The sequence below is a fragment of the Perognathus longimembris genome, chromosome 3, assembly GCF_023159225.1.
Source record: "Perognathus longimembris pacificus isolate PPM17 chromosome 3, ASM2315922v1, whole genome shotgun sequence".
Classification (NCBI taxonomy): domain Eukaryota; kingdom Metazoa; phylum Chordata; class Mammalia; order Rodentia; family Heteromyidae; genus Perognathus; species Perognathus longimembris.
Genome location: NC_063163.1, coordinates 95,416,490 through 95,434,169, shown reverse-complemented (window position 1 = coordinate 95,434,169; position 17,680 = coordinate 95,416,490). Strand labels below are relative to the sequence as shown.

General features: G+C 48.0%; 3 protein-coding genes across 5 annotated transcripts in view; 2 read left to right on the top strand and 1 right to left on the bottom strand.

Annotated features, from left to right (window-relative positions):
* The first annotated feature begins 2,798 nt into the window (after nucleotides 1–2,798).
* Nucleotides 2,799–6,293, top strand: C3H22orf39 (chromosome 3 C22orf39 homolog). Its single transcript, XM_048343466.1, has 3 exons — nucleotides 2,799–2,845; nucleotides 2,987–3,154; nucleotides 5,914–6,293. Exons 1-3 carry the CDS (start codon nucleotides 2,822–2,824, stop codon nucleotides 6,037–6,039), a joined length of 318 nt encoding a protein of 105 aa, XP_048199423.1. The 5' UTR covers nucleotides 2,799–2,821; the 3' UTR covers nucleotides 6,040–6,293.
* Nucleotides 6,294–9,855: 3,562 nt separating this feature from the next.
* On the bottom strand, nucleotides 9,856–14,769 carry Mrpl40 (mitochondrial ribosomal protein L40). Its single transcript, XM_048343465.1, has 4 exons — nucleotides 14,604–14,769; nucleotides 14,183–14,266; nucleotides 12,415–12,573; nucleotides 9,856–10,460 (listed from the first exon to the last, which is right to left on the bottom strand). The coding sequence occupies exons 1-4, from the start codon at nucleotides 14,654–14,656 to the stop codon at nucleotides 10,136–10,138; spliced, it is 621 nt and encodes a 206-aa protein (XP_048199422.1). The 5' UTR covers nucleotides 14,657–14,769; the 3' UTR covers nucleotides 9,856–10,135.
* A 603-nt stretch (nucleotides 14,770–15,372) lies between these two features.
* LOC125349369 (protein HIRA) overlaps nucleotides 15,373–17,680 on the top strand; it is an 88,193-nt gene continuing 85,885 nt past the window's right edge. For 2 of the 3 annotated variants that reach the window (XM_048343456.1, XM_048343455.1), the window contains exon 1: nucleotides 15,588–15,773. In XM_048343456.1, coding sequence (XP_048199413.1) covers nucleotides 15,737–15,773 — 37 coding nt within the window. In that variant the 5' untranslated portion in view covers nucleotides 15,588–15,736. Of the gene's footprint in view, nucleotides 15,774–17,680 lie in introns of all 3 variants that reach the window. The other variant, XM_048343457.1, reaches the window with a different exon arrangement.

The window sequence follows — 17,680 nt, the reverse complement described above, 5'->3', positions numbered from 1 at the left end:
CCACCAAAAAGCTGGAATTGGAGCCATTCTAAATGCTATTCAGGGCTGTAAAAGCTACTTTGACACAGAAATGGAGGGACAAAGGGTGAACAAATGCAGCAGTGGTATTATCACTAGACACTGTTGAAAATGAACTATATAACTTGTGGGTGGGGATGGGAGGGAAAAATTGGGAGAGAAAGTGGGAAGAGGTGACATTGTCTAAAAAGAAATGTACTCATTACCTGACATATAACTGTATAACCCCTCTTTATATCACCTTTATAACAAAAAGATTGACTAAAAGAAAAAGGAAGTTACTTTGAGGCTCATGCTTATAATTAGATATTCAGGAGGCTGAGATCTAAGGATTACAGTTTGAAGCCAGCTCAGGCAGGAAAGTGTGAGAGTCTTATCTCCAATTAACTACCAAAAAAAAAAAAAGCCAGAAGTGGAATTCAGCTCAAGTAGTATAGCTCCAGCCTTGAGCATAAGCTCAAGGACAGTGCTCAGGCCATGAGTTCAAGCCTCAGGATGAACACACACACAGGAGAAGCTGTTTCTTCAGCCAGGTGGGTGGTCCCAGGGTTCCAAGTGGCTTTAGTAAGGAGTCTCAATGATATATTCTTTAGGTCTGGACTGAGCACACAAACCATCATTATGGTCAGGCACCAGTGCTCAAGCTTATAATCCTAGCTACCTGATGGCTGAGATTTGAGGATTGAGGTTTGAAGCCAGCCCAGACAGGCAGATCCAAGAGACTCTTAATCTCCAAACAGTCAGCAAAAAGCTTGAAGTGAAGGTATATCTTAAGTGGTTGAACTCTAGCTTTAAGTGAAAAGGTTAATAAGAGCTTGAGAAGAGTTCAAGCCCAAGTATCTGCACCAAAACAAAACTATTGCTAATCATAGACATGGAACATAGTTTAGGGAGGTATGAAGTGATGTGGTGACCCACCACAGTAGGAGGTCTTGGTTTTGCAGGATCATATTGGCCAGGAAATTAGGCATAGTAATGTTACTGTGGGTCCTGGCCTTGGGCTTTGTGTTTCCAAGCCACAACTCTTGTTTGCTTTTGTTTAATAGTTATTTTTCCTTTCAATTTTGTTAATTTTATCTTTTTTTGTTTATGTGGTACCAAGGAATCATACCCAGGGCCTCATGCATGCTAGGCAAGCACTACCCCTAAGCCACATTCCCAGTCCCCACAACTTTTTTTTTTTTTTTTTTTTGGTCAGTAATGGGGCTTGAACTTAAGGCCTGGGTGCTGTCCTTGAGCTCTTTCTGCTCAAGGCTAGTGCTCTACCACTTTGAGCCACAGTGCCACTTCTGGTTCTTGAGTAAGTTAATTGGAGGTAAGAGTTTCATGGGGACTTTTCTGCCTAGGCTGGCTTTGAACTGTGATCCTTATATCTCAGCCCCCTGAGTAGCTAGGATTACACGTGTGAGCCCCTAGTGCCCAGCCCTACAACTCTTACTATACATTGAAACTCCTCCTTCATCCTTTGCTAGATGCATACTTCCCTGCCTGGACCAGCGATGAACCCCATTGCTTAACCTTCTGATGACAAAGAAGTATAGTTACTTCCAGCTTGGGCATGGTTGTTATTTTTGCATCCTGGTGTGCAACCAACTCTCAGTGCCTTCTTCATATTTGGTAGGTAAGCCATGTACCTCAACAGCAAGACCCCTGGTAATGTAGCTTTAGTCTGACCCAGAATTTCCCTGGACTGTCCTAGCTGCATAAGGAGCTCCCCTATGGAGAGCAATTGTATTGGTACTGCAAGGCATTTATGCCAACCCTCCAGCTGTCTCTGCCTTCATTGCTTCTCTGCTGAAGATGTCCTTTCCTCAGATGACACTCGTTGTTGGGGGTACCTATAGAATGTCATCCCATGCCCTTGGCTCTTGTTATTTTCTTTATTTTAAGGTCTGAGACTGGAACTTGAACTTGGTACACGATGCTTTTGTTCATTGGCTAGTGCTCTACCAACTAAGCCACACTTCCAACCCCTAAAGGGTTGGTTCCTTTTTCTTTTCCTTTTTTAACTCAGGTTATTTTGTGATTCACTTCCAAGTAGGCCCTCAGGCTAGGTAACTGTTGCTGCAGATCTAGTATGTATTTACAAAAATGAGCCACTGGTCACAAGCCAAGATACCATAATTGGACATCCATGTTCGTCACTGCACTATTCATAATAGTCAAGTTATGTAAACAGCCCAGATGCCCTATAAGTGAGTCCAGAGAATGTGGTATCTATACATAAAATTTTACAAAACCATTAGAATAGTATGTCATTTGCAGGCAAATGGATGGACGTAGAAAAAATGTTAAGTGAGTTGATCCTAGCTTAGGCAGACAAAGGGAACTTGCTTTCTCTAGATCTAGGATATATTAGGGCATGATAAAGTATACTGGACTCTAGACATTCATGCAAAATAAGACCAAAGGGGGAAACAAAGTTGCAATGCCAATGTGCCTCTGACTATTCAAAATGAACTCCAGGAAACACAAACAGCAATGGCAACAACAACAACAAAAAACCTGCCAGATAAAAAACTCAAAAGCTATCAGAACTAGCCTGGACCCTGGTTTTCAGAAGCAGTGAGCCACGTGTCCACATCTGGCCAGGCCTCTGGCCCCTGGTGACTCCCCGGCCAGGCCCCACTCTCCGCCCTGTAGAACACCTCGGGCTGTCTAGTGGCCGTATATTGGCGTTCTCAAGGAGGCGGGCGAACACGGCATTTTGGAGTTCATTGCTCATCGTATCTGTCCGTCATGATGCCTTCTCCTTTTTATTGGCTAGAGCAGGAGCGAGGCGTGGTTTGGCGGGCGCCCAGACATGGCGGACGCCGGCAGCTGGCAGGTGAGCACCAGGCGTTCCCTGGGTCCGGTCGGGCCTGCGGCCCCGATGAATCCCCACTCTTTGCGGGAAAGCAAATGGGACGGGGTCGCGGGAGTGGGTCTCGGCGCTCGTGTCCTGCTCAGACGCCATCTCTTGCCGTAGCCGCCGCGGTCCTGCGAGGCCTACCGGGAGGAGTGGGAACTCTGCCGCAGCGCCCGGCACTTCCTGCATCACTACTACGTCCACGGCGAGCCGCCTGCCTGCGCGCAGTGGCTGCGCGACCTGACGAGCTGTCGCAATTGGGAGGAGCGCCGGAGCGCCGAGGCCCAGGTGCGCCCAGTAGGAGGCCGGGACGCGCGGCCTTCTCTCCCGCTGCCCGACTGTGTACCAGATGGCGGGAAGGAAGGAAGGCCGACCCTCGGCCTGCGGCGGGACGTGATAAGCGCTAGTCGTTCTCCTGCCAGCCTTCACTGAGCCAGGGTTATTAAGGCCTACTCTGGAAAGGAAGAAGGCGCCGACAAGGCGCTGGTGTCCCACACCAGCCAGTAGTCCTAGCCACACAGGAGGCTAGGATCTGAGGGTCGCGGTTCGAAGCCAACTCGGACAGGAAAGTCCCTGAGATTCTCTAGCTAACCACTAGAAAGACACACGTGGAGCTGTCTCTGAAATGCTAGAGTACTATCCTTGAGGGTGGAAAATGCTGAGAGACAGTGCCAGGCCCTGGGTTCAAGCCCTTACTGTGGGGGGGAAAAAAAAGTTATGTCTGTATGAGCTGTTATATACCAGTATGGGAAAATAAAGAGGGCTTCAAAATAGGAAAATGGAGGTTTCAAAGAAGCAGTTCACTAATAATAATAACGAAATAGCCATATATCCTAGTTAAAAAGACATACTGGGAGGCTGGAGATGTGGCTTAGAGTGCTTGCCTAGCATGCATGAAGCCCTGGGTTCAATTTCTCAGCACCACATACATAGAAAAAGCTGGGAGTGGTGTTGTGGCTCAAGTGGCAGAGTGCTAACCTTGAGCAAAATGAAGCCAGGGGCAGTGCCCAGGCCCTGAGTTCAAGCCCCGGGACTGGCAAAACAAAACAAAACAAAAAAAAAAAAAAACTGGTTTTCGTTCATGAAAAGTCCAAAGTCTTAAGGGGGCGGGGGGCGGACTGCAGGGTAATTTTGCAGTATTTGTGGGTTCTAGCCAAATATCAAATGCATACAGTGGACCTCAAAGTTTTACTTCTGGAAGTTATCCCAGAGAAACAAGTGGATAACAATGTACAGTTCAATGACTATTCAAAGTGTTCATTGTGTCACTATGATAGTACAAAAACTGAAGGCATCCTAAATTTCAATGCTATACGTTTGACCAAATACCTTTTTCTACACAGGAGTACTACAGAACCATTAAAAAGAATAGATATGAGGGAGTGAAGATCAGGATACATTGTTTACAGTCATGGAATGTCACAATGAAACCAAACCTTCCTTGTGCAACTAATGAATGCTGTTTTTTTTCTTGTTTTTTTTTGGCCAGTCCTGAGTACTGTCCCTGGATTCTTTTTGCTCAAGGCTAGCACTCTGCCAACTTGAGCCACAGCACCACTTCTGCCTCTTTTTATATATGGGGTGCTGAGGAATCGAACCTAGGGCTTCATGTATACGATCATGTATAGGAGGCAAGCACTCTTGCCACTAGGCCATATTCCCAGCCCCTGAATGCTGATTTTTAAAAGGCGGAATAAAAGACATTCTTGGAAAGCTATCTACAGAATTTAGCAAAAGAAAAAAAAAGTAGGAGACTAGGCAGCAAAAAATTATTCCACCTCGAGAAATCTGACATCTCTTTCCATCTGGACCTAGAAAGGCATTGGGGAAGCTGTTAACTGCCACAGCAAGGATGGGACTCTGAAGGGGTCTTTCATTTCCTATTTCATTTATTTGGTGGTGGCTCATGGCTAGAGTTCTACCACTTGACCCACAGCTCCACTTCTGACTTTCTGGTGGCTAATTGGAGATAAAAGAGTTCCATGGGCTTTCCTGCTTCCACTGGCTTTGAACCTCATTCCTTAGATTTCAGCCTACTGAGTTGTCAGGATTGGAGGCATGATCCACTGACACTAAGCTCATTTCCGGTGGCTTTTTTAAACACAAATATTTTGTGTTTAGTACTATAGCTTAATCCTGGAGCACTTAGTTACAGTACACAAAGTTCTAGGTTCAATCCCTAGCACTACAAAAAGAAGTGAAAATAAAAATGACTTGCGACAATAGAGCTTGAATATAGACAGGCAAGTAGGTTAAATGATCTCTGTAAAGAGGTCTGCATTGCATCTGCTACTTATCAAGGGTCCATTGCCAGAATCCCACTCTGTCATACTACACTGCTGGGTCTGTCTGTGTGGAGTCAGTGGCTGAGAGCAGCTGGTGGGTTGCAGGATCCTAGCACACAGCCTAGCCCAGCCCTGTACAGGTAGTATGGCTTCATTTTCATCCTCATAGCTGCACCTTGAGACTGTTCTCCCTACTCAGTTCCCCTAGCCTCAGGCTTGGCAGGTGAAACTGCCTCAGACTCACTAAGCCTGCCCAAGTAAAGACCCAGGAGATGTTTTTAAGTTCCTGAAATTAGGATGATAGACACCACAGTTTCTCATATTACCTTATGAGAAACAATTATTTAGCTAGATGGGGCTGGGAATATGGCCTAGCTGTAAAGTGCTCGCCTCATATACATGAAGCCCTGGGTTCGATTCCTCAGCACCACATATATAGAAAATGGCCAGAAGTGGCGCTGTGGCTCAAGAGGTAGAGTGCTAGCCTTGAGCAAAAAGAAGCCAAGGACAGTGCTCAGGCCCTGAGTCCACGCCCCAGGACTGGAACCAAAACAAAATAAATAAACAAATTTAGGTAGATCGATGTGTACTAATATAATATGGAACAGCTGTAAAGGTATACTAGAAGCACTGTATACTTGCATTTGGATATCTGTATTCAGAAAGATGCTGAGGAGGTAGGTGGTATGGGACCATGACAGCACTTGGGACTTGGGGCACCTAGCTGTGAAGCAGGAAGTGACCACAGTCTTGTTTGCACAGCAATCTCTCTGTGAGAGCGAGCGGGCCCGTGTCCAAGCTGCACAGAAACACACCCTGGTATGGACCCTGAGGCAGAAGCCCCCTGCAGGATGGCACCTTCCTCTGCCACAAGAGAAGGATGAGTGATGAATGACCAGCACCCCTGTCCTTGCCTGTGTGGCTTCCTTGAGTTCTTCTTGTGGGGCCTGAAGTAGCCCTAAGGACTGTGCCTAGCCCAAAACCCTGCGATCCTCTGAGCAAATGGCCTGACCTGAAATATAGAACAGAACCTGTCCAGCCCTGCCTGCCATCCCTCATTTGCACAAGGGCATCTTGCCATAGTGATGCTCCAAAAGCTCATTCTGGCTTTTTATATATATGTGGTACTGAGGCATTGAACCCAGGGCTTCATGAATATGAGGTGAACACTTTACCACTAGGCCATATTCCCAGCCCACAACACTAGTTATTGTAAGTCCCTTTATTTCTAATAAGATGATTCTGATGGCCGCACACCAGGTGTCATGTGGGGGCCAGTGTGGCACGTGCCCAGCACCCTCTGTACTTCCTTCCTGGCCATATCTCATTCTTTGAGGCCAAATCATTGATCACTTTAGAAAGGCATATATTAATATCTAAGATTTCCTCTCAAATGTGTTTTATCCTATATGTTCTATGAAAGGAGGTGGGTAATGTACTCAGCATCTCAAGAGCAAAGGAGAATGTAAAGAGACACCTGGGGGCAGGGGGAGAGGTATGGAGTAATAGAGGGGGTGAATATGATCCAAGTATATATGCATGAGTGGAAATATTACAATGAAACCTCCCTCATTGTATAATAAATATGCACTAATAGAGAATGTGCAAAAATAAACCAAGAGCTAAGTTAGCCCAACCTGGAGGCAGTCTTCATATATCTAAGTCAAACAGGGAGTCTCCAACCTAGTGGTTAATTTAATAATGATCATTTCTAACCAATGGAGAGCAAGAAGTCTGCTGGGGATACGATACATACTAGTAAACACAGGGAAGGGCCGTCTGAATGTTGTAATCTGTGATATGAGGAATTGGGGCAGCTATCCTGGAATACTGGTTGGAGAGAGACTGCTAGGGTACCAGTCTGCACAGTCTGCACAGGCTCTGCCTGTGCAGTTACATTGCATCACATCCTATCTGTTGCTTGTTTAGCCCTGTGCTGTATGAAAGCTTTGTGCAGAGTTACAATGTATTCCCCTTTCACCAGTCTGTGGGAATATTCTGGTCCTCTAAGGTACTACTATTGCATTGTCACTCCTCCACCTATGCAACTAGCTCCACACCAACAGATCATCTTTCTGGACAGAATACTCCTGCATTCACCCTATCTTCATTTTTCCTTTTCAACGTTGGGACTCAAACCTAGAACCTTGGACACTAAAGGCACAGGTCTACCTCTACATTCAAATCTGATGCATACTGTTACTTGTAGCCCATTACCACTGAAACAAGTTTCACAAAGACAATGTTTATCTGTCCCCTGCAGCATATACACACTGCCATTTTCATCCCAGTCAGCCAAGGTCTCAGTCTTTTTTTTTTTTTTTTTGCCAGTCCTGGGCCTTGAACTCAGGGCCTGAGCACTGTCCCTGGCTTCTTTTTGCTCAAGGCTAGTACTCTACCACTTGAGCCACAGTGCCCCCTCTGGCTGTTTTGTATATATGTGGAGCTGGGAATCAAACCCAGGGCTTCCTGTATACGATGCAAGCACTCTTGCCACTGGGCCATATTCCCAGCCCATGGTCTCAGTCTTAAAACTAACAAGTTGCCTTCAACAAGTTTCTCCTGTAATGTTAGGGAAAGACAAACATGAAACACTGGCAAATATGAGTCTCAGGCTAAGGATGCAGTTCAGTGGCAGACCACTTACCTACCATGTGCTAGGGCCAAATTCAATCTCCAGCATTAAATAAGTAGGTCTAAAATATGGTCAGTGTTAGGAAGATAGGGTATACAAGCCTAACATAGAAATGTCTTCTACACTTTTTGTAGAAACTTCCTTAGTAAACAAGTAAACACTCTCCAATCCCATACCTACTATTAAAATTACAGGCCAGGTGCTGGTGGCTCACTCCTGTAATCCTAGCTACTCAGGAGGCTGAGATCTGAGGATTGTGGTTCAAAGCCATACCCGGCAGGAAAGTCCATGAAACTTTTATCTCTAGTCACAGAAAAAGCCAGTGGTAGGACTCCTAAGAAGCAAGGATTATAGACATGAGCAACCAGCACCTGAATTTTTTTTTTTTTTTGCCAGTCCTGGCCTTGAACTCAGGGCCTGAGCACTGTCCCTGGCTTCTTTTTTCACTCTGCCACTTGAGCCACAGCGCCACTTCTGGCCATTTTTTATATATGTGGTGCTGGGGAATCGAACCCAGGGCTTCATGTATACGAGGCAAGCACTCTTGCCACTAGGCCATATTCCCAGCCCCCTGAAACAATTTTTAACTAAGATGCCAAGACCACTCAATGGGAGAAAGGACCTTTTTTACTGTTTTGAAACAATCTTGCTATGTAGCCCACACTGGTCTAGAACTTGTGATCTTTGGCCTCAGCCCCCAGATTTAGGGGGATTTCAGGAGTGCAAAGCCATGCCTGAAGGTAACTCCCCCCACCCCCATAGGTTTGAACTCAGGTCCTTGAGCTTGCTAGGCAGGTACTCTACCACTGAGTTATACCTCCAGCTGTTTTGTTTTTATTCTCTCAAGGCTAGCACTTTACCAGAACTAGCACTTGAGCCAAAGCTCCAATTCCCCTCTGTGTGTGTGTGTGAGATTAACTGGAGATAAGAGTCTCTGGCTTTCCTGCTCAGGCTGACTGAGCTACAATCTTCAGATCTCAGCCTCTTGAATATCTAGGATTTGGGGTGTGAACCACCAGGACCTGGCTAAAGAGGGTATTCAAAGAGGTTGTAGGGTGCCAGTGGCTCACTCTTGTAATCCTAACTACTCAGGATGCTGAGAGCTGAAGAGCTGAGAGCTGAGAGCTGCCTGCCCAGGCAGGAAAGTCCATGAGACTCCTCTCCAATTAATGACAAAAGGCTGTAGGTAGACCTGTGGTTCAAGTGGTAGAACACTTGCCTTGAAGCATGAAAGCTCAGGACAGTGCTCAGGTCTAGAGTTTAAGACCTGGGGCTGGCATTCAAAAGGAAAAAAAGAAAATAAGTCTTAGCACCAGTGGCTACTTGAGAGACTGAACTGTGAAGACAGCTGTAAATACAGCTCTGGCAGAGAAGTCTAGTCTTTTTTTTTTTTTTTGGTGGGCCATGGGGCTTGAACTCTGGGCCTGGGCACTGTCCCTGAGCTCTTCAGCTCAAGGCCAGTGCTCTACCATGTGAACCACAGTGCCACTTCCAATTTTCTGGTGGTTAACTGGTAAAGAGTTTCATGGACTTTTCTGCCTGGGCTGACTTTGACCCATGATCCTCAGATCTTTGACTCCTGCGTAGCTAGGATTACATGGATTACAGGTGTGAGCCACTGGTGCCTGGCTGTGAGACTCTAATCTCCAATTTACCAGCAGAAGCCAGAAATGGAGCCAGTAGCCCAAGTAACAGATCACCAGCCTTCAACACAAAAGGTCAGGCAGGGGACACCACACAAGTCACCCTTGACTTCAAGCCAGAACTGACACCAAAATGTAAAAAAAGGAAAAATCTTGCTAGAGTCTAAGTTGTTTAAGCCTCCTAGCCTGGTGTTTTGTTATGGCAGCCTGAACAGATAAATATATTAACCATTAACAACAGTAAATAAAACACTGTGAGCTCTGCTTCACTCGGGCCTCATGCCTTCCTGGAGGACAGAACAGCTTTAATGTGTCCCTGGCTTGCTCTACTCTCTTAAATCCTTCCTCCTAGTTCCTCTACCTGTGCCACTGGGAAGGTACAGCTTCTGGCAAAATCCTGCACATGCTTCACTTCCACTCCAGAGTTCCTCTGTGCCTCCGCAGGTGGCACTTACACTGCACAACTAAAATCTTCCTTTTTTTTTTTAAACCTGTATTCCCTCCCATTGGGGAAGAAAGGCTGATGTCATTATCATTCTCATCAAAGTACTTGGCAGAGGGGTGGCATCTCTTGCCCCATCCATCTGCAGGTGAGTTAATGATGATTGTAACACAAGACAAAGAGATACTTTTGAATATATTTTTATTTGTAACCAACATGTCTGGAAAACAGATTCAGCCCTGGTGATCTGAAACAAGTTCAGTTCTACCTTTTGAATTCTTGCTGTGTGTATACTGTGGTGATGTCATTGTATTTGCCTTCAGGGGGTTGGTAGTTAGATATTGGTGGCGTGTAATATGGCCCTTCCCTCTCAAAAGGGAACAGGCTAGAGTCCCGCTTGACAGCCTCCTCGTAAAGCTCTGGGGACTCAAGTCTCAGTTCCTGGAGAGCTTCTTGCTGGGCTTCTAGCATGGATGCAATGGCATTCCTCTCTGCCTCATTCTCTTGCTGCTTGTACCGTGACCACTTCTTCAGAAGCAGAGCTCTCCGCTCGCTTTCCTCAAAGGAGAGTTCCTCCTGAGGCCGCTGTCTGTATACACACAAATCCAGAGATGTGATGCTGGGGTACCCACCTTGCTGGTATGGGCGCCTGTGTGATTGCACTTGACTCAACCATCCCACTGCGAGGGATAGTCAAAACCCAGGAAAAAGCAATGAAAATCTCCATTCTTAACATTAGCCAGCATCATGTATTTATATTACCACCATTTATCCTGCCACTTTGAAGTAGGTTTGGCCTCTGAATTGGTACAGGAAAGGGAAAGGACAAGGGCTGCATAGTTTAGGAAAACTAGAAACAAACTGTTTTAATACTTATATTTGTAACTAATCTTACAATAACACCTGCTAGCGGTAGGCCCTTAGCCTGAAGCACATTTTCAGATATAAGAGAACAATGCTGTCATTCCTATCTTAATTCTTTGGCTCTTCACGCATCTCCAAAGAAATAGATTAAAGGACTATTCCTTCCCTTCATTTCCTATAAAATCTTATTTTAAATGAAATAAAGGTTTCCCAGAAAAAGAAAGTACACGTCTGGGACAAATTAAGGAATAGAATGTTGAAAATAGCAGAAACTACAATTAACACTGGGGATCAAGGGCATTTGCTTTTCCACCAGGGAGGAAACATCTCTGAGCAAACTGTGGCACCACTTTCTCTGCCTCAGGCAGTCTCTTTGTCAAGGTGATACTGGAGAAAAGTGACATGCACATCAAAATCTCAGGGAGACATGAGCCTAGTTCAGTCTTGGAAAACACACACATGGAGTAGCTGCCTATTTGCAAAGCAACATGCTGTTTTATGATACATGCTTTTTGTTTTGGTTGTGGGGCTTGAACTCTGGGTCTGAGCCCTGTCCCTGGGCTCAGTTCAAGTCTAGCACTCTACCACCTGAGGCACAACACCACTTCTGGGTTTTGGTGGTTAATTAGAGATAAGACTCTCACAAACTTTTCTGCCCTGTCTCTGTGGTTTTAAACCATGATCCTCAGTCTGGGAATATGGCCTTGGGGCAAGAGTGCTTGCCTCCCATACATGAAGCCCTGGGTTCAATTCCCCAGCACCACATATACAGAAAATGGCCAGAAGTGGCACTGTGGCTCAAGTGGCAGAGTGTGCGCCTTGAGCAAAAAGAAGCCAGGGACAGTGCTCAGGCACTGAGTCTGAGGCCCAGGACTGGCAAAAAAACAACAGCAAAAAAACCCCCCATGATCCTCATATCTCAGCCTCCTGAATAGCTAGGATTACAGGTGTGAGCCACCTGTGCCCAGCCTTTTACAAAGAAAGAAAAGCGGCAGCTGGAGCCAGTGGCTCACGCCTGTAATCCTGTAATCCTAGCTACTCTGGAGATCTGAGGACCGAGGTTCAAAGACAGTCAGGGCAGAAAAATCCCCATGAGACTTATCTCCAATTAATCACTCAAAAACTGGAAGTGGCAGCATGGCTCAAGTGAGAGAGTGCTAACCTTGAGCACAAAGAGGCTCAGGGACTGAACCCAGGCTTTGAGTTCAAGCTCCACAATCGACAAAAAAAAAAGAAAAGAAAAAGAAAGCAAGTCCTCCTAATTCCGCATACAACACAACTGCAACACACACGAACTATGAGCATTCACGTGTTGGGACAGACTTCAGGGTTGCAGAACGAAGGCTCATACCATGTGCCATGGCCAAGATTACTCACACAAATAAGCAACAATCCTTAGCACTGAAATTCTATTAGCATCTGGCTAGGATTCATCAAATAACTGTCTGTTATGGTGGTGGTTGGTTTTTTTTTCTCCCTATTAACAGCCAATCAAAAGGTTCAAACCAGAAAAACTTTCTCCAACTCCCAAAGGCACAATCAAGAAGAAAATTCAAGACTATGGCCAAGTCAACCCTACAGAACTATTATCATTACAAGTGTGAACTTCAGCATGAACTACCTTAGGTTAAGGAGATTCCTTCACCCAAAAGACTGCATGCCCACAGGATAACTCTTACCTTGATTTGTCCAAGAACTTCAGGGGAATAATAAAATCTTCAATAGGAATTAGCTCTTGGTTAGCTTTTTCTAGTTTTCGGATTCTCTTTTTCAAACGGTCTTTTGCTGCCTGATCTTTTTTAGGATCTACCTTCTTCTTCTTGCGCAGAGGTTCTGCTCTAATGGACAAAAAACAAACTAAGGGTGACATTGTCCAAAAAGAAATGTACTAGTGGGAGCTGGGAATATGGCCTAGTGGTAAAGTGCTCATCTTGTATACATGAAGCCCTGGGTTCAATTCCTCAGCACTACGTATATAGAAAAAGCTGGAAGTGGCACTGTGGCTCAAGTGGCAGAGTGCTAGCCTTGAGCAAAAAGAAGCCAGGGAGGGGCTGGGGATATGGCCTAGTGGCAAGAGTGCTTGCCCCGTATACATGAGGCCCTGGGTTCAATTCCCCAGCACCACATATATAGAAAATGGCCAGAAGTGGCGCTGTGACTCAAGTGGCAGAGTGCTAGCCTTGAGCAAAGCCAGGGACAGTGCCTTGAGTCCAAGCCCCAGGCCTGGCCAAAAAAAAAAAAAGAAGCCAGGGACAGTGCTCAGGCCCTGAAAAGCCCCAGGACTGGCAAAAAAAAAAAACCAAACAAGAAATGTACTAGTTACCTGACATATAACTATAACCTCTCTGTACATCACCTTTATAACAACAAAAAAAATTAAAATTAAAGCACGCTAAACCAGACATTATCCTTTTCAATCTGAGTTCAAAAAGATCTCACCAGACTTTCTGGTGAGAATTCTGTGAGTGCTACCAAATCCAAAAAGGGGTACAAGGGTGTGAAGGAGTATTGAGAATAACTAAGGTCAAGTCTGATCTTGTGAGATTCAGCTGTGTCTCAGAACTGCCCTGAAAAGTGAACATACTGAACTGGAAATTTAGTGGAGACAAGAGTCATAAAGATTTTTTTTTGCCCAGGCTGACTTCTAATTCTGTTCCTCAGAGTAGCTAGGGTTACAGGGATGAGCCACCAGTGCTCAGCATTAAAAAAAAAAAATTGATATGCAGGTACTAGAGCTTGAATTCAGGGCCTGGACACTGCCCTTAGCTTTTTCATTCATGGCTGGCACTCTACCACTTGAACCACAGCTCCACTTCCAGCTTTTTGGTGGTTAACTGGAGAGACTCTTACGGACTTCCCTGCTGGGCTAGCTTTGGGACTACAATCTTCAGATCTTAGTCTCCCGAGTAACTAGGATTACAAGGCGTGAGCCAATGGGACCCAGCAATAACCAAATATATTTTAATATTAAAATGTACTGATTCAAGTTTCTGACAAGTGTCCAGAGCTCTAGGTGGAAATACCTTTACTCTTTGAACCTCTCCCATCCAGGGAGTCTGAATGAGCAGGGAAGATGAAGGCCCACCTGCTCAACTGTGCCTTTTAAAAATCACAAGATTCTCTTTAAAGCTAATTCACAGCTAAACTGAACTGGGAGAAGCTTTATTTTTTAAATTATATTTTAAATTTTTTTTGCCAGTCCTGGGGCTTGGACTCAGGGCCTGAGCACTGTCCCTGACTTCTTTTTGAGCCACAGCGCCACCTCTGGCTTTTACTATGTATGTGGTGCTGGGTAATCGAACCCAGGGCTTCATGCATGCCAGGCAAACACTCTACTACTGCTAAGCCACATTCCCAACTTTATAGGTTACAAATTTTGCTAACCAAACAAAGATCTTGATTTGTTGCTCACACTCCCAAAGCGGTCGGACCCACAACTGAATTTACCTCATGGGAATGAGTTCCCAGAAGGATAACAGTGAAGCTCGCTGGTGGGTATCTCTGATCTGTGTCCACCTAGTTCCAGGAAGCCTGAAGGAGAGAAGACTATGTATAAATATTCTCCCCGATTAACACCAGAAGATACATAGGCACAAAATCACAGTGCTCGCTAAAGCCGGGGCATTTTTAAGTATTACACATGACAAGGTCAAGGTGGAGAATTTTCAAACTACCCGTTCACACCACGTACCACTTGGAAGAGGTTTGTAATCGCAAAAATCTTAAGATTTTCACCCACGAGAGCCACAGCTTCCTGATCCTTGAGGTACCAATGGACCAGGGTGAGAGGAAGCATCGAGAGGCCCCAGCTGCAAAAAGCCAGCCCATGCCCTGGGCACTCTGCCACACAGCTAGCATTGGTACTCACCCGCTTGGCGGGCGAAGCGCCCGCGCGGCACACAGCAGCGCCGCAGAGGCCATAGCTTATCCAGCGAATGACCTACCGGCGACTTCCGGGCGCGCGCCCCGTGCGGGTCCGGCCTGCGGTGCCCAGACGAAGGTTCGACTGCCGCGCCGCCCCGGACTCTCGCGTTCCGGCAGCTAAACCAATCCTGGCCACGCCCCTGACGCAGCCCCGCCCCCGGGCTTCGCGCCGCGCGCCAGAGGGGCGTCCATCTCCGGCAGGCTTCCAGGGCCCTCCCCTACTACGGCGGGAGCGGCCGGGCTAGGCTCCGCCTAGGTTCGGTCGGCCTCCCCTGCAGTGCCAAAGGAAAGGCCGGGAGGTGGTCACCCTGCTCCACCCGGCCCAAATGTTCACATCTGTAAAAGCGACCCCGAGCCTCTAATAAATGCGTTCGCTTCAGTCTCCACCGCCACCCTTCGAAAGGCTGGCCTGCTCTTTTCCCGCATTTGTTCGAGTTTGGGGCGGCGGCCGAATGCCAGGTGCCAACACGGGGCTGGCACTTGGCAAGATGCCCAGTAGTGCGCGTTAATGTATGACGGAAGCTAGTTAATAAGCCGGACTCGGAACCAGCGAGGTGGAGCTGGTGACAGGCTGTCCATAACACCCCGGCACAGCCAGTTTTCTGGATAGCCTGTCCCGCCTCGCTGCAACTCCAGGCTCTGCTAGCCTGCCGCTGTCCAGGCCACTCCATTCCTCGGTCAGTGGCCGCGCCCGGTCTGCACCCCCACGCGGAGTCGCCCTGCGCTGGCTGCCCCCAGCCTGCCAAAAGAGCCTGAGCGGCACGGTCCGCGTTGGGAGCGGTTTCCCGCCGGGGCGATTTGGCAGGTGCGCGCCGTGACTTCCGGCGTTGCCCGGGAGCCGCCGGAGGAGGAGCGGCGCAGGGGATGCGGCTGCGGTGGTGGCGGCGGCGGCCGAGCGCGGGGGGCGGCTGTGGCGGCGGCTGGGGTCGCGGGCCGGCGATGGCGCGGCGGCGCTGAGGGAGCAGGGTGGGCGGCGGCCGGAGGGCGGGCGGCACGGGAGGAAGCGACGGCGGCAGCTCCATGGCCCGGGCGCGCTGAGGGACCCGGCTCTCGCCTCAGACCGGCGGCGGCCGAACAATGAAGCTCCTGAAGCCAACCTGGGTCAACCACAATGGTGAGTGCGCACAGGGGTCGCGGGGAGGCAGAGCCTGGAGTGGGCTCTGCGGCTGGAGTCGGGTTGGAGCCGCGCGCAGGCCCTGCCGGTCTCGTTCCCGGGGTGCGGGGTGCCTGGTGCCCGGTGCCCGAGCTGCGGATACGGCCGGAGCGGACTTTGTCCTGCGCGCCGAGGAGCCAGCGAGCCCGGGCACGTGCTTTGCAGCGACGTCCGCCTTCGCCTAAGGCATTGGCGCGGAGTCCTGCGCAGCCTGCCCACCCGTAGTCCGCGGAGGGGCCTCGACATGGCTCCCGGGCGCGCGACTGGGCACCGGCCCGGTCCTGCCACCCATCTGCACTGGCCAGAATGTGTTCCCATGGTCCTGAGTGTAAAACCGGGACGGCATCCCCTTGTGGCTCGGTGGAGACCTAGATCTGCGGGAGGAACTGTTACTACCATTGCCGAGGCCTGGAACTGGTGACAGTGCCCCCATTCGGGGGACTGTCGTCCTGGAATGGGAAGGCTCAGATCAGAGTCCTATATGGGACCACGAAAAGGGGCATCATGGCAACTAGGATTGGGGGCTAGTGGCCCCGTGTGACCTAGGGCAAGGCGCTTCCTTAGCTCTGCAGTAGTGACCTCAAAGAATCGCCCCCAGGAGAAGGGACTCATCCGCTCTAATTAAGACCTCGCTCTGGTAAACTGAGGTTGGTGGTAACTAGCAGTTTTGCCCTAGTTGTGCTTTCTTGGCAGAAGAGTTGGTCTTTGCTCCCCAGGGAAAGGAAGAGAGAGAGCCCCTTTCCTCCACTGACAATACTGGATTATTATCCCCAGGGGGCACGTCACCCCTTTTACAAAAGGGTCATCCTGATACGGTCTACTTTGTAGTGCAACTAGAGGGAGCTACAGTTTTCTTTTCTTTTTCTTTCTTTTTGCCAGTCCTGGGGCTTGGACTCAGGGTCCTGAGATCTGCCCCTGGCTTCTTTTTGCTCAAGGCTAACACTACCACTTGACGCCACTTCCGGCTTTTTCTGTTTATGTGATGCTGAGGAATCCCAGGGCTTCATGCATTCAAGGCAAGCGCTCTGCCGCTAAGCCACATTCCCAGTCCTACAGTTTTCTTTTAAAGGCAGGAGTAGTAGATGCTTTTTGCCTTTTAAAAAAAAATGTGGCGTTTTCATTTCCAACTTGATCCGAGGTTACTCTCGACTCCTACAACCAAACTAACCTCAACATCGGTCTTGTGAGTGGTGTGTGTGTGTTGTTGTTGTTGTTGCCGCCAGAAGTGCTATCCTTCCAACTTACTGTATTACATCATTTTCATTTTTCAGGGGTCAGGTCAGGTCATCTTTCCTCCCCCCCTCCCATGCTTATGAGGCTTGAACTCGGGGCCTAGTTGCTGTCCCTGAGCTTTTCTGCTTGAGGCTAGTGTGTTACTATTTGAAGCCACATTTCCACTTCCAGTTTTCTGGTCTGTAATTGGAGATAAGAGTCTCAGGGACTTTCCTGCCTGGGCTTCAAACCTTAATCCTCAGATCTCAGCCTCCTGAGTAGCTAAGATTACAGGCATGAACCACTAGTGCCCACCTCTCCCCCCCCCCCCCCCCCGCCACTTTTCTTGGTGTTGGTCTTGGGGCTAGAAGTCAAGTCTAGGTACTGTTGCTAAACTGTTGTGCCAAGTTGCAAGACCACCCCCAAGAAGACCACCGAGATTCAGACACTCCGAAATGCAAAAGCAAGGCAAGGGTTTATTTAACGAGCTGCCAACTCGGGCCTCGTCCTACCCACCGACACAGCGGAGGTTAGGAGGAAGCCTCGAGCTGTGATTACACAGGGCTTATAAAGGCAAAGAACAAGGTTACAACAATCAGCTGTGCAAGCAAGATTAGAACACAGGTACAAATCTGATTGGCTCAGGGTTCGATTCT

Bases quoted from the DNA above. Each gene is read 5' to 3' on its own strand.
- C3H22orf39 (XM_048343466.1), top strand. From the start codon at position 2,822: ATGGCGGACGCCGGCAGCTGGCAG. The intron at 2,846-2,986 runs GTGAGCACCAGG...CTCTTGCCGTAG, and splicing joins CGGACGCCGGCAGCTGGCAG to CCGCCGCGGTCCTGCGAGGC. The intron at 3,155-5,913 runs GTGCGCCCAGTA...TTGTTTGCACAG, and splicing joins GCCGGAGCGCCGAGGCCCAG to CAATCTCTCTGTGAGAGCGA.
- Mrpl40 (XM_048343465.1), bottom strand. From the start codon at position 14,656: ATGGCCTCTGCGGCGCTGCTGTGTGCCGCGCGGGCGCTTCGCCCGCCA. The intron at 14,267-14,603 runs GTGAGTACCAAT...TCTCTCCTTCAG, and splicing joins GCGCTTCGCCCGCCAAGCGG to GCTTCCTGGAACTAGGTGGA. The intron at 10,461-12,414 runs GTAAGAGTTATC...GTGTGTATACAG, and splicing joins AAGTTCTTGGACAAATCAAG to ACAGCGGCCTCAGGAGGAAC.